Source organism: Grus americana, chromosome 9 (assembly GCF_028858705.1).
Source record: "Grus americana isolate bGruAme1 chromosome 9, bGruAme1.mat, whole genome shotgun sequence".
NCBI lineage: Eukaryota > Metazoa > Chordata > Aves > Gruiformes > Gruidae > Grus > Grus americana.
Window position 1 is genome coordinate 3,026,502 of NC_072860.1, and position 16,071 is coordinate 3,042,572.

The 16,071-nt window shown below is 43.5% G+C and overlaps 1 protein-coding gene across 1 annotated transcript in view; it reads left to right on the top strand.

The window, feature by feature from the left end:
• INPP5D (inositol polyphosphate-5-phosphatase D) overlaps positions 1-16,071 on the top strand; it is a 56,791-nt gene that overhangs the window by 3,764 nt on the left and 36,956 nt on the right. The window contains exon 3 of the mRNA XM_054835717.1: positions 3,260-3,323. Within this exon, the coding sequence (XP_054691692.1) occupies positions 3,260-3,323 (64 nt within the window). The remainder of the gene's footprint in view (positions 1-3,259; positions 3,324-16,071) is intronic.

Below are 16,071 nucleotides of genomic sequence, written 5' to 3' on the forward strand. Positions count from 1 at the left end.
TTCGGCTTATGCTGGTTTGCAGTTAGCTTGTGAAGAGAAAGGGTTAAAGGTGGTGCATAAGTCTTTCCCTCTGAATGTCATCTTGACAAAATGGGCAGCTTTGCTGAAGCTGAAAACTTCCTCAGAGATAGATGTATCAGTTTCAGCTGTGTTATTGACTGGAAGGTGTTTGAAGTTTGAGCTCTTCAGTTACTTCTGTTTAAAAAATAGAGGCTGGAGGCAAAGCATGAGAGAGGGGAATTGAAAGCCTGACTGCAAAAGGTTTTCACAAAAAGAGAATTATGTTGAAAGTGAGAAAGTGTCAACTGTGTTTAGATAAGGAAAACAAAAACCAATGAAATTTGCTCTGAAAAAGAAGCGTCATATTCTACAAAGCTAATATTTATTGGGCAGATCAGTCAAAATCCAGCAAAAGCACTTATTATTAAATCATAGAACGAAGTAGTGATTTTATTGAAGAGCTGCTTTAGAAAAAAAAGGGTTTGTATAGATACAGACAAGTAAGGGAGGTGTATTTGCAGGGCCTTTTAAGAGTGCCTCCCCTCCGTTTCCGAAACTTAGAGCAGCAGCATTCAACTTAGCAGAGAGCTGCAACAGTCAGCAAATGCAGAGGGGAACGCTCCTCCCCTGCACTGCTGTCCCCTGCTCTACTGGTCACACTGCCCCATAAAAGGCAAGAAGCAAAGCCATTTTCCTCCTCCTTTCTCTGTGCCTGGATCCTTTGATCTGCCAGTTTATTGACAAGAAATGGGTTCCTTAACTTACCTGGAGGGGAACACCTGGATCCTCAAATCAAAAAGAGCCTGTATAGTGTTCACAGCATGCTGTACCTGAACTGGTATCATTCCTCCAGGGGATCTCCTGGTGGTGGTTTGTGTGTGAATGGCTGCAGGATTAACAGCACTTCTGGAGATGACCCTCAAATGCTAGCTGCAGCTTTGGGATCCCTCTCTGAGATGCCATTTCCAACCCCCTGTGGGGACAACCTCTCTCATGGTGCACTTAGCACCGTGCTTAGCATGGCAGTCCTGTTCAGGCTTTCCAGGTGCTCCTAGTATGCACATCATCACCTGTGCATAAAAACGTGTACAGCAGAAGTGGAAAGAGAAAATACAAGCTGTGTCCCCTTTCCTACGCTGGGTGGTTGAGAGGACAGAGAGATGACAAAGTACTTGGAGACATGTTTAAGCTGAGGCTGATGTTATATTTACCCCTGCCATAGACTGCCTGAACAGTGGTTGAGCAATTCTCAACTCAACCCAGTTTTTAGGGAGGACCTGGAATGTGACAGTCATTAGGACCACATAACTTGACAGTCAGGACGCTGAGGAGAGAAAGCCTAAGGGCAGAAATTGAGTGAGTCCCAGTCTTCTCCATCCACATGCACTAAATTAGAGGACTGCTAAAGAGGATTCCTGCTTTTGATCCTAGGAAGTGCTCCTCCTTGCTCCTGTCTTGCCCAACAGCCTTTCTTCCCTTGCTCTTCCACTGATCTTACCTGTCCTCAGCTTAAACTTCTTTACAAGTATTATGACAGCAGCCTCGAAAGGCCTGTGTGATGGGGCACTTTCTGTGAAGGTAACAAGGAGGGTCCTCTTGTGACGCAAGAGCCATTGAGCTGGTTCATTTATCAGTTTCATAATCTCCACACACAAATTTTCTCTCATCAGCTGCATGAGCAGTTCTGCTTAGCCCTGTTTGCATATCAGCAGGAGGAAATTGTGTAAGAGAACTGCATTGACAGATAAAAACAAACCCCATACCCTTCCTTGGGGCATATCCTCATCTGGCGTTGATTGCCCTGGGCTTGGTGAAATTGGCAGTGTTGTGGCAATCCAAAGCACTTGGGGATCATTTCTGTGACTTCCAGCTCTGTACGAGATCCTCAGATGTGTGAATGAATAGGTGCCAGTGAAAAGGTCTTACATTGCTTGGTGAAGTGGTACTGAGCTCTGGGAGCAGTTCTAATTCTTCTGTGTCCTTTGCATGAATGCTATCAAAAGTTACAGGTTCATGTGGATACATGACAAAATCCTCCAAACGTGCTGGAAAAACTCAGCTATGATTTATGAGTAATTTCTTTTCATTTCCAATTGCTCTTTGTGACTTCTTGTATAAGGCTGCTTAAAATCCTGGTGATCTCTTTTTCTCTCTCCTGCATGGAGTGATTCTGAAAGGCATATGATTAATAGACTCACAGCATAATTGTAAAAGAGATGAGGATGTTTTATTGATCTGCCTGATCTCCCCAGCCAGGGGGCTGACCTCAGCCCACGTTTCATGACGATTCCACAGGTAATGCAGTGTTTCTGTTACAGCCAAGGAAGCTCCGAGAGTGGATACTGGTTTTCCCTTTGAGAGGAAGAGGTTGAAACCAGCATCATTTGGCTTAAAGCCATATTGTATGTTTTAAACAGAGTGCTTTGCAGGTGACTTCACAGATTTGATCAATCTGTTGTTCACTTGAGAGAAAGGTAAAAATGTATTTTTAGTCAACACTTCTTGGGCAAGCTCCAGAAAGCTCAGTAGCTGTTGAGGAAGATCACGCTTGCCACGTTACAGCACTGCTCAGGCTTCCCTTGGGCTCTTGTGCATTAATGTGGCCCTCCACCGGGCAAAAGACTCCTCCACCCCCCCTTAAATACGAATCAAATTGAATTTAACTGGGACAAAATGTTTGTTATGGCTGATCTACAGATGCACGTGTGCAGTGTGCATCCGCACCAGGATAGCGAGATGGATTTTCATTTAGGCTGTTGTTTAGGATTTGTGCAGGAAAATGTGCCTAGCAATCAGCTGTCTTACTGTGATTTAGCTGAAATCTATTATTTGTTTTTTCCAATACAAGTCGATGCACATACTAGCCCTTCAATTTACTCATTCATTGCTGATTTTGGCCCTGTCTTTTTTGGATTTCTGCTTTTTCATTCCTTCCTGAGACGCCCACTCTACTGACAGCTAGAGCCATTTGGTGTTTTCTTTATTTCCGGCCAGAAGAGTTGAATAACTCACTCCGAGGCTGATGCTGATATCACTTTCTGCAGTGACATCTGCAAACATGTTTCAGTGACCAGGAACACTTCAGGTTTGTGTTAGTTCACAGTCTCCAGGGAAAGAAAGAAAGAGAAATGTTTAAAGCCCTTGCGCATGAACCCTATGTGTCTCGGGATCTTCCAACACCTTTTTTCACAAGGAGGGTTGCCACAGTGCAATTCCCTTCTGGACAAGGTCTAATTGTATCTCCTCTGATCTGTTCCAGGTTCCGAAATTGTGTTTATACCTACCGAATTCTGCCCGATAAAGAAAAAAAGCTAAATGTCCAGGTAAGCCATGCTGTGAACCATTCGGTCCTACAAAGATGCACCTAAGACCACTCGCTACTTTTTTTCAAAGTAGTTCTAACACCGAGAGAAAAAGGATATAAGGAGTTAAACTAATGCCCCCGGCCAGCACAGTGCTAGTCTCTACTCCACTGCTATGGAGATTTTAGTCTCCAGTCTGCTGCTATGGCTGTCTGCACACTCTTTAACATGTGTGGCTTCAATTCAGTGACGCTGCCGTGTTTTATATAACTGAGAACCTCAGCCTAAGAAATACCTTTTCCTGTGAAGCCAGTTTCTTATCGGTACATTGTGGATCTTTTCAATCCAAAATTGCAGCACAATTTACCTACACACAGAGAATGTAAATCAAGTTGTGGTCTCAGAATCCAGAAAGTACCAGGATTGAAGGCAGGAGTTTCAGATTTTCTGTTTATTCCTATACTGCTCTAAGATCCTGAACGAGCCATTTCCCCTTCCTGTACCACCTCTCAGCCCTTGTTTTCTCAATACAGATAATGAAACTTGGGGTGCGGAGGGAGGCATGGTCTCTTACAGCCCTAGGAAGCGGGTGTGGGTTTACTAGGAGCAGTGAGGGCTGTTGCCTACCCATCCTCTTAGCACAGCCATGCTGCATGGGCATTCCCTGGAAAATGAAAAGGAAATGCCCACGCTACCACGTGTCCCAGTCTGCCCTGCTATTCAGACTGGGTCTACATTCATTCCTTCCTATTTCAGATGACAATTAGCTTCCCACTGTAGAAATACCTATTTCTACCAACTCCACGTGCACCTCGCGTGGCTCACATGCAGCATGTTACTTAGGTATTTCCTGATGCGCTTTGGGGCATCAGTTTTTCTTTGAAATCTGTACCAAAGGGGCAGCATATCTGAAACTAAAGCGATCAGGTTAGTGAGGACAGTTGAATGCTGGTGGCTTGCTTTCAGCTGTGGGCTGTTGATAAGAATTGTGGATTGTGTGTCCTGGGTGCGCACACCCAGCCTGGCTCCCTCAAGAACCGCTTTTGGGTGGCTCTGACTTTTCTTAGGAGCCCCACTCGGATGCAGCTTTGCACAAACACAGCTGGATTGCCACCAAGGTCAATTCCAGGCACTTGACGCTGTGCTCCAGAGGAATATGTGCCCAGGGCCAGCCACCAGCATCAGCGCAGTGTCCCAGTTGGCCTCACCAGCTTCAGCTGGTTTCCCTGGAGCCGTTGAGATATCTCTGCCTCGCTTGCCACAGTACTTCTGTTTCTCAGGAGGAACTGGCAGCAGGACACTAGGCCGGACTTGATGTGAGTCTGTATGCATTACGATGGTATGTCACCAAAGCTGGTCCATCTTTCCAGAGCACCGGGCAACCCCGTGCAGAGGAACCTGCACAGGCTCTGCCAGTGTGGTGCCAACACTCGGCTGGAATGAATAACCTGTCATTCTGATCTGGCTCCACACCGTATGCTGCAGGCTGTTTGTAGCAGTACTCACTTTTTCCCCATCATCTGATATGTCTCAGCCTTATCATCCTAAATAATGTGTTTTGGCATATTGTGCTGGTGTCATGATGTGTTGTTATGGTAAGACAGGTGTCCAGAAAGTGATATGGTGTTTATCATTATTTACAGTCCCTAGAGCAGCTGCTGAGATCAGGATCGTATTGTGCCAGACAGTTCACAAGTGAAACATCCTAGCAGGGAGAGTGTTGGGGAGACCTGAGGCCCAGGGAATGGGTACAGCTCCCCAAGTCCCACAGCAGCTCTGTGGCAGAGCCAGGATGGGAGCCAGGCCCTGCTAAGGATGTCCTTGCTCTTTGCACTGGCACCATGATGGGGAAGGGAACTTGTGGAACCCTAACTCTGAATGGGTTTGGGGTATGAGTTTGGAGCACCGTGCCTGTGTGCAGGCAGCTATCCAGAGAGTGCTGGGCTGCAGGCTGCTCCCAGGACCCACCACCTAAGGTATGGTGCAGACTTGGCATGTTGCTCTGTACGTTACAGATGTACAGATGAGAGTTACATTTCCCAGTTTGTAATGGATCTGTAATTGTTTCTGCCATGACAAAGGGCCTGTTTCCATGCACAACCATTCCATTTGTCCACAGATCAGAGCACTGGAGCCATAACAAATCAGTATTTCTCTCTCCTTGTAGCAGTGGGCAGCTCTCATGCTGGATCAAGGCTTACGAACAAGCGGAAGGTGTGACTGATGTCAGTCAGCTCAGGCTTTCCCCATTGCACACACCTTCACCTCCTCACCTTCTAGTTCTCTACAGAGAATTCTGCAGGGTATTATTTACAAATAAAGGTGTCCTCATCCTCTCTGGGGAGGGATAATTGGACTACTGCTGGATCCAGACAGTGTTATTAGGACTCCAGGGGATCTTTCTGAATGAAACCTTTTGAAATCTACTAGATCTGTTAAGGAAATATGATCTACAGGAAGTACACCCAAACTGATTTGTAAGATTCTCTTGGGATCAGCGTTGCAATTGTGAGGGATTTCTCTTGTTTGTATGTTGTGGGATGCAGAGGGACTGTGGTAGAATACCTTTGTATGCTGGGTTGCCAGGAGCTGTAGGTTGAATATCAGGAGTAGGCTAAATAAAGTGTGTTGTTAACTCATGTTTTGAAGACACAACACCTCCCGTTTTGTGCTGCTTTATTCCAGTTCTGTGGGAGAGGCAGAAGAAGGGGGCTGGCTGCTTCTGGCAAGAGAGAGATGCAGTGAAAGTTGTAATTGAGGCTCAGAGCAAAACAGTCTCATGTTGTTGGCTGCTGTTCTTGGTACGTTGTTCCAGCTGGGCCAGACATCTTTCGTTGCTTGTCTGTTGAGTTGTGGATAAAACAAAAACTACTTCATGTGTATTAAAAGATCAGATTTTTGAGAAGAATAGTTCTCCGGTGCAAGGATGTAAAAACTGTTGAATAGGATGGAATTTTGACATTTTAAAAAAATCCCATTAAAAAGGAAAGAGTCTACTAATCCTATGGAATTAGATCAGGTGATAAATTAATACAGCAATCACTAGATGCTCCTCATTTCTGGGTTTATTAAAAAAAACCAAACAAAAAAACCATAGGAAGGATTCAGTACTAAGTCCCGAGATTAGCCCATATTAGTTACAAATATGGACCCCGATCGTGCAACATGACCTTTTTTGCCTGCACAGTGCTCCTTCCTGAAGCTAACAAAGTTGTCTTCCTGCCCAGATCTGGGCTGTTGTCTGTCAGGCGTTTTTCATGACGACAGCAGGTTCAGAAGATGTGTAATATCACGGCTACATACACAGCGCTGGTGACATGAGAGCTCTCCCTCTGCCTCTCTGTGGAGTTTTGTCACCTTTAAAGCTGCAAGTTGTTTCACTTTTTTGTGTCTTGGAGAGTAGTTTTCATTTTTCTTTTTTTTAATTAGATCCTGGCACTAGTGGAATGATACTCAGTGTCATTTTTTTGCATGGTTAAATTAACTGTTCAAGTACAGGTGGCAGAAATGGGGTGCATGTTTTTGCATTCGGAGGGGGCACATTTTTGCATTCAGGCTGAAGAAAAAAATATTTGCATATGTCCTTCCAGCATTTTGTGGCATGCTACATGATCTGCCATTGGGTTTCTGCATCTGCAGCAGCAGTACAGCAGTTAGCGTAGCCAGGAACCCCTCTTGCCTGCCGTATCTGGAATCAAACTGATATTCCCCCCAAAACATACCAGGCCATAGTGGTTACAGTCATAGACTTTTTTTCTTTAAACACAAATTCTTTCCCTTCTTTTCTGGGACTGCTGAATTTTCTCCTTCCATTATTTGAGACTTCAAAATATAGGCAAAGAAATCCATGGCTTGGATGAATCAAGCTTGGATCCTGCTGATGAAAACATATTTAAGGAAGGGGGGGAGGAGTAACAAAACCCTCTTGAAACAGGATCTGTAACAGCAAGTAGAGATCTTTGTCCTTAGGCTGAGAACAATTAGTCATCATCTCTGTTAGCTTGCAGACTCTCAGTGTAGTAAAACACTGAGAACTGAGAAGCTGAGACAGGAAGAGAGACAAAAAAATGTACATTTACACAGAGGTCCAGGAGTAGGGGCAGGAGGCTGGAAATCAACTGCCCCTGAGTTGGCTTAGCTGCAGGCAAGTCACAACTGTGGTACTTCAACTTTCTCCTCTGTAAAAACAAATGTGATCTTCCCTTGCTCAAATGGGGAGGCATAATTAATGCAGAGCTGTTGAAAGTTTGGGGACTAGCTGAATGTAACCATGTTTGTGCAAAGAGGGGGCAGAACAGCAAAGGAGTCCTTGGAAATCACAAGATAAAATTAGACACTAGAGACAAACTAAAGACACTAAATCTGTCTTTCTAAGCCAGGCATCTCTGGTCAGTTCTTGTCATCCAGATTCATAGAAGATAAAACTTTCCTATGCTGTCACTTAAAGCATCTCATTTATACAACTAGCTGAGGTGTCAATAGTACCGTCATCACTGCACATTCTGAATTCCTTGTGATCTTAGTATCTCCTCAACGAGGGGAAGTGCTCTTGTTCCCATTTTACAAAACGAGGAACTCAGTCCCAGTCTGTTAAGGAGGATTGGGTTACCAAAAATAATTTTAAATAGCTGTCTCTTGCTGACTTTCTCAGGATCAGAGGATGTGTGTGATACATCAGTATTCACCCCCCCTCATTTTAGATGTGCAGTCAAAGCTGAGCTGTATCTCTAGTCAGAGGGGAAGAAACAGTTTTCTGACCCAGGTGGGCTAAATTGTCCTTGGTAGATCCTGTCTCTCTCTGTTGCCTAAAGAGCCTGGAGAACCCCCTTAGACTGCCAGATGTGGCAGGTAAGGAGATTCCCATTACAGCTGACTTCTTCAGTGTGAGAAGATGCTGAGGTCAAAAGCTGCTGTTGAAAAACTGTGGTGCTGCCTTTGCCTAATGCTTCACCCTGTATTGCCTTTATATGTGCAATTTTAAAAGCTCACTGTCGAGAGTATAACCTGCCTCCTGAGTGAAGATGCTTGAAAGAGAGAAAGAAGACGACACTGGAGTTGGCTAGTCAGTGAATATGGATTGGTATAGGGCAGTGTGGTAACATCTCTCTAGAGTGTGGAGTTTGATGTCTCTAGACTTCTGGTTCATCTCAAATAAGAGTTCACAGCTTGTGTTATCTGATCGCTGTTCGGCAGTCTAGCTGCTACGCAATCAGTCATTTCTCAGTGGCAGCTAGATTGCATCTGAGTTTATGCTCATAGTCTATCAGATAACACTTCATAGGTCATTTGCAGGATCAAGTACCTACCGGGTGCCACCCTGTGTGAGTGAAGGCTGGGGGGAGGTATCCTTGATGGACAGATGTCAACAGTGCACAAACGGGGCTGTCGCCAAAAATGCCACCAAGGGGGAGTCAGCCTCATAGTTCTGGGAACAGCTTTAGCTTGTTGCTAAAGGTGGAGTCTCCTTAAGAAACTGGGGCATCTGCAGAGCAGGCTTTTGGTAGCTCAGTGCCATAGACAGATTTTATAATCATGTGCTGTATCCTCCCGTGCTGTGCGGCACAGTCTGGTCTCTGAGTGAGGAAGGCGCAGCCTCCCGGGGCTATCCTGTGGGCATGACCTGATGCTTTAGCTCAGTCATTTAATGTTCCCTTTCTGTGACCCAGAACTTGAATCACCCACATTTGTCCACCACCTGAGGGCTCAGGCCTCGCTGACCACTGCTGCTTCCTTCTGGCAAGGGTGCTCTTGCCTTCTCCTTCTTGCTAACCTGGTTTTTTGGGGGTGTTTTTGGGTTGTTTTTTTTCCCTTGTATTACCCTTAAGTCTACTCTCCCATTCATGCCACTATCAGAGCTCTTTCCTCAGGTTGGGTACCTGCCTTGAGATGTTGTGGGCTGCCAAAGATAGAGGCTCCAGTCACCCACGATGCCTTGAATAGCGTTTGTATCTTTTGGCTGCTCCACAGGAGAGGGCAGAAATAGAGTGTGGCTTGAGCAGGAGTAGGAACCGCTTTACATTTTCAAGCAAACTGGAAAATTTAAAAAAATGCGTTCCGGTGAAATGTTTCATTTTGATTTTGAGCTTTTCAGAAGTTATCACAGTGTTGCCAGGATGTTGAAGAAAAATGTTATTTCAGATGGAAAAAATGGATCATCCTTTTGAAAAAGTCCAGATAAGCAATTTTGAACTTTTCACCTTTTTTTTTTTTTTTTACCTAATGGGGGAGAGGAGGGTTGAATGAAGACCATGCCTTGCATAGCACATGCTCCAACCCCCTTCATTTTTTAAATAAACTTTTTAAATTTTGCTTTGAGCAAAACTGTTTGACCAGCTCCAGAGTTTTGCAATTTCTGTGGATTACCGTGTCGTGAGAAGGAATCACAAAAAGTTGCCGCCTTCTCGTGCTGAGTAAGAGACTGTATTACAGTATGGAAAACATTTTCTTTCCTTTTTCCTTTCTTTCTTTCTGCCTTTTTCTTTCCACTTCACCTTCCCGGGCTGTCCTAGCTGCTCGTCTCCTTGACAGAAAGCAGCAGGGTGTGTGCATCTTCCTGTGCTCTGCTCCGTGGGTAAACGTGGGAGACATTCATTTTGCAGTTCTGGTGCCAGATCATCATTTCAGTGAGCGTGAGCACTGCTTGCGTTCATGCTGAAATTCACCATTGCTGCAAGGGGCTAATTAAAATTTACTTATGTTTATAGTTACTATTTGTTGCAGAGGGAGGATCTGACCCTATTTACTTGTAGGTTTTGCTGACTTCAGTGAAAATTATAGATGCCCTAGCAGCACTGTTTTATATTGAGTGATCATCTAGCTGCCTTTTTTTTTTTTTTTTTTTTTTTTTCTGGTAAAATTTTCTGGTCTGACAGGAGGCTGTGTGCAACAGGAAACAAATGGTGCTATGTGAGCAGTTAGAAAGCAGGCCAGCAGCTGTGAGTCAGTGTATCAACTGACACTGAAGCTGTAGGTTACCAGTGTACTTGCAGCACTGGCTCCCAGAAGGTAGGAGAGACAATAAATACTGCGTATAGGGTTTCCTGCTGAAACCCTCCCTTGTCAGCACGCTTCTAGAAACACATTTTGGGGGAAACATCTAGATTTGTACTCTGTCTGCATATGGCTTGGCTAAATATGCCAGAAAGACCAAAATCCTCTGTCCTGGGACGAGCAACACATACGATGAGAGGACTGCCTGTTTGCGTCAGCCGGTCGGCAGGATTGTCCCTACCTCTTGGCAGAATTTGTTCTGGCTTCTGTTTATGAGTCCTCCAGGGTGGAGCTCAATGTAAAAGCTTCATCTGGCGCGCTAACCTGCTCTCAGAGTGCAGACGTATGGCTACCCATCCTGCTGGCATGATCTGATAAGCATGTGAGTTTAGGTCAGTTCCTGCATTCCTGGTGTTACTGGTGTCGTCACCAATGTCAGAGGCAGTGTCTGGCTGTGGCACATGCAGTACCAAGTCCTTTGTGAGCCCTTTGCAGAGAGATGCAAAATTTTTGTCCTTCTCTTTGACACTGTAATCCTAATTTGCTGTGCTGCTCCGACAGGTTTTCTGTAGTAAGGATTTTGTGATTTGCCTGGATTTTGCTGATCTATCTATATCTGATCAAAACCTTTCTACTAGGAAATTGCACTTGAGCTGGTTTCAGTGGGAGATAATGCAAAGCAAGATCTTTTGGGTGACACCCATTCACAACGTTGCAGCCGCTTACAGCCTCTGTCAAACAACTGTGTAAGGATTTTGAACTTACTCAAATTGATGTCAAAACCTCACGGTCTCCAGTGGGGACAGGGCAGGCTGTGTGCTGCCAGGGTGAGAGGTGTGCCAGCACCACACGGTGTGTGCCGGTGTCCTGCGAGTTACAGGGGGACAATCGGCACCTGCATTGCCGCAGGGGAGCGGGAGGGACAGCGGTGTTGCATGAAGGACAGAGGGGTGCAGGGGGACTTGGGGGGAGTATTTCAGTAGGAAGCTGAGAAGGGTCACCAAAGGGAAGGGAAAGAGCCAGGAGGTGCAGCCAAGTTTTAAGGCAAAACTGAGTGGTCCCAGCAAAGCTTTGGAGTTGGGGTCCTCTCTGAAGAGTCAAGAGCCCGTCAGTGTGCAGAGCCGCAGAGCTTCTGTGGGAAAGTGGGATTTTATGCTTTGCATAAGAGTGAATTTCAACAAAAATTAATGCTGAGGATGGCATTGATTTTACCTGAGTTAGTTATTATCACAGACAACTTGCCGTGTTTGTGGTACTCCAGTGGCACTGAAGGGCTGAGGTATAATTAGGGTGATTACTTTTCGTGGATAGAAACAAGGGACAAGTGGACAACCAGGTGATAATTAGGAGCAATGTCTTGAAACGTGGTTAGGAAAATGCATTTCTGGTATGCCCAAATACATAATTATATTAAGCTTCATTTTATTACTGAAAATGGTAGATATTCCAATTTGAATATTTTTCAATATAATTTAATCTTGATTTGAATAACTTTGTAAAACTTTACAATCTTTACGTGTAGGACTGAAAATAATTTGCAGTCAGGGCTTAGCAAAATCTGTGTATTTCATGTTTCTGCAAACTATCTGAATCTGTTTATACAAGGAAAATATTTTGGGGTTTTTTTTTCTTTCTGCTGTTGCATCTAAGGTAGGAATAAATATAATGTATTTCACAGGTTTCGAAAAACTGAAAGAAGCAGCATTTAACAAGAGAACTAGGTATTTCCTGAAACATGCACATTCCTGCTACTGAATCTCTCAGTATACAAAATTCTTCATACAAACAAACCATATCCAGCTTTTGTCTAGTTTGAACTGTTCCAGAATGTTTCCAGTTTCCTGAAAATATTAAAAAAACATTCAGAGAAGATGGCTTAAATCAGGTTGAAGTGATATTATTATTTTGGTTTTCAAGCTTCAAAAAATGAAATCAGGTATTTGAAAGCTAATGCATGCCGCCATGAAGTGCAATCGCTTTTCCTTTTATCTGGATGTGGTTTCAGATAAAATTTCACTCCAAAGAGTGAAATGCCAAAAAATGCCATCAATTTTTGTTACAGTTTGCTCTCCGATAAGTGCGTTACGCCATAAAGCCTTCATCACGCTTAAACAATCGAAAATTGCAAGTAGGCAATCCTCGCTCAATGTACAGAAGCAACTTCAAGTGCTGCAAAATACTTTAAGATTCAGAGGATTAGGGCTGTTAAACAGTAACCAGTTTAACAATTATTGTTTCAGAAGAATAATTGTTTCACCTTACTATCCTTCTGAACGACTTCACCCACAACCGCATACCCAGCAGCTCGCTCTTTCAGTTCCCGCTACGAGAGCTCGAGTGCACAAACAATCGAGTTTGCTCTTGGCACAAAAATGGGGCATTTCTGCGAGCACATTTTAAAGGAAGGGGTAGTAACCTCTGCTCGTGGACTGAGAACTGTAAGAAGTTTGGGTTTTTTTAAAATAGATTTTTCAAATTAGTCAGTCTCTGCTTGAGACACCAAATGTATTATCCTAATTGAGATGAGTACCTTGGGAACACACACCTCAACATCTCCAGGAGCAGCAAAATGAAAACTTTCCTGAAATTCTAAACCTCTTCTGGCAGATGAGGAAAAATAATTGAAAACTTACGCAACCAACATTATCAACGAGAAAACAGCCTCATTTTTCAGTAATTTGAGGGATGTTAGCTTTAATATTATCAGCCACATAGCATTTAAACCATTTAGTTGTCTTATCCTTTTTTATATTTTATATTTCCAAAGAATTCTGATGCAGCTCCATAACTAAATTTAAAGTATTCAGGGAGACAACAGATTATTCCCCTTGCAGTAGTGTGGTGATGAAGCACTATGTTTTATTGCTTCTGTGCTTTGAGGCATGATGGGTCACAGAGAAAAGTACTCATTTTCAGGCAAGTCTTGAGTTGTTTTCTCAAAGAGAAGCTAATATATTGTTGGTTCTATATGAGTCTTTTTGTCCTGATCATTTAAGATAGGAATGAGTCTTGGAAAAATTTGCTATTGAATTCGTTTACAATGAGTCTTACGGCAAATACCGCCATCTGTACAAAATCGTTTCTGCACTTCTTATTGACAGGGTGATGCCCTTACTTCTTTAGAGAGGTATCTCGATTTGCTAATGAGATGTATCATTGCAAGCTGCGTCCCCCATGCAGATATGTAATTTATCTGGCAGGTCACAAGTAAGGCTTAGGCTCCAGTTAGAACTGCTCTGCAGCCTTAGGGAATGGGAGCAATAGACCCTACGTGTGCTGCAGTTTATTGCTGATATAAGTATAAAATATAAAGATACAATCACCTTTAAATAACATGTTCAATTTAAAGTATTGTCCTGGTTGCATTTCTCTTAGGTAACTGAGGTCTGCTCCACCAATACTTTTCAAATTTATCTTTTTGTGGTTGAAGCTATTTCATGAAGTTTTAAAAGAAATTTAGAATCCTTTAGTTTTCAAATTTCTGTATAAATGCAAAGCGCACAGGACTTGATTTCAAATGCCAAATAGTTTAGGGAAACGAAACGGGCTTTAGCAAAGATAGCTCAGAGTCAGTCATTTCAGAGTCCCTCTGAGAGAATGAAGTCACGACTTTCGGTTGTTCCCACGTCTTTGCCCTGCTGTCTGACTTCTTTTGTCTTCCATTCGTAACTTCTGACAGAGTTTTGCATCTTGATTCTCCTCTGAAAGTCTAAGTTGGTTCCCTTCTGTTCCATCCCAGGGCTCTAAAGCTCTCCTTTTAAAAAATAACATCCAGCACAGCTGGGTTCAGCAAACCCCATGAGCAAATATAGCAAAGCTCTCTGTGGGCTGGGGTTGCTCTATGTTAGCAGGCTGTTAAGCCTGAATTAAAATTGCCAGGTAACTCTGGATTAGACCTCATTCTCCAAAACTTGACAGGGACGTAGTGACTCGTGTTGTTTAAAAGGCTTAGTATAAAGTGTTCTTTGTGATCCAGCACGGTAGAACCCACATGCAGCGAGCGCTGGTGGTTCACGGAGGCACTAAGTAGCCTTTCCAGAAGTTTGTTTTCATTGCATGCCACATCCCTGTACACGCAAAATCAGAAACCTTGGGTTGGGTCCAATTTTAGGGGGCGAAGTTTAACAAAAATTTGTAACACCACAACTGCTATTTTTATTCCAGAGGTGCAGTTCAGGGGAGAACATAAAAGAAGAAGGTTTGAAGGGTGGGTTTTGTTTGATTTTAGTTTTGTGGTTAGTTTTGTTAAATGACGGTGCTTCTTCAGGCTGGGTTCTGTATCTGTGCAATTAGCAGGTATGGCTCAGTGCTTGCTTCTAATCGAGTAAGGGTTTGTCTTACTCATGCAGTAAATGAATGAAATAAGGGACAGTCCCTTGAAAGAGAGGACAACTGGTCACCCTTTGTGTCACAAAAATACAAAACAGTTGCTGCAGCTTAAAGCCTGAGAAATTTCGCAGGCTGAAGACAGGAAATTGTAACACTAAGGTACTCACCCTTATCTGTGCATTGCTTATGGTTTTTAATTATGCAATCCCAGAAAGTTATGCAGTATAACGTGGTGAATGCAGCTGCTTTACATGCACCTTCTGCCTGCGTTGCTTTGCTTCAGCAGTGTGTCTTCAATAGGTATAACTTCTTTAATCTTACATTTTCTCTTTTCCGCTGGATATTTTACGTAATTCATATGTATGTATTTAGTGCTTGGTGTCTGTTGAAACTGGGATTCATTCAGCACAGAAGACAATAGGGAAAGCAGAGACCTGATTACGGATCCTCTAGTGTCTGCCTGCACAGGTTAGAGGAAACCCCCAGAAATGTAGCGTGGGACTGATTTGAGCTGAGGGGTCCTGCCCTGCTGGGCAGGCAGAGCCAGTGTAGGCACGCCTTCACCTGTCTCAGGGAGAAGTTCTTTCTCGTAGGACTTCAAACCCCTCACGCCGTTGCCTAGGGATGTATTTATTGCCTTCTTTTAGAGGGAAAAGCTGAAGGGTGCTTGGGGAATTTTCACTGAGAAGCAAGTATCAGTGACCTGCAATAGTTTCCCCAGCTCAACTACTGTCAGCAGAGTGCTGACAAAATCAGAATGATGTCCACAAACTGCCTTCAGAAATAATGACTATGTTACATCTGCTGCCTTGGTTGCCTTGCTAGCTCTTGAGGACCTGTGTTTTCAAGCTTGTCTTGGTAATCACTAGAGGTAGATACTTTATGAAGAAATGAAAATGCAAATTTTCATTTGACTTCAAGTGCTGAAGCTTTTCAGTGGAAAACCAAAAAGCACAGGGCTTGTGATAAAATTACAAAAGTTGTTAGAAGTAGCGTACTCCAAAACTTTTACTTAAATTCTACCCACACGCTGCAGAAGTGCTAAAAAAATTGCATCAGATCCCCATGGATCTGCAGTCCTTGCTCATTCATCACCAACTCATCTGACTTGCACCCTGTAGCTAAATTTAACACCAGTCCCTCATGTTCCCTCATGGAACCGTACTGTTGTTTGCTTGTTGTTGATGTAAATCTTATTTATTATAACACAGAGAAATGCTGAAAAGGTTGGTTGCTCAGGAGGTTTATCTTGGTGCTGTGAGTTGGATCATAATATGCTTTGTTGCTAAAATCTTTTTTGATGGCTAGAGTTTGAGTGTTTTATTTAGTGCGAAGGACTACCTCAAGTACAGGGTGTTGATGCTTCCTACAAGTGCTTGGTGTTCTTACTAGCTTGTATCTAACTATATTAGTTAGATACTTGGCAATTAACATACTTTTTGTGTGAATT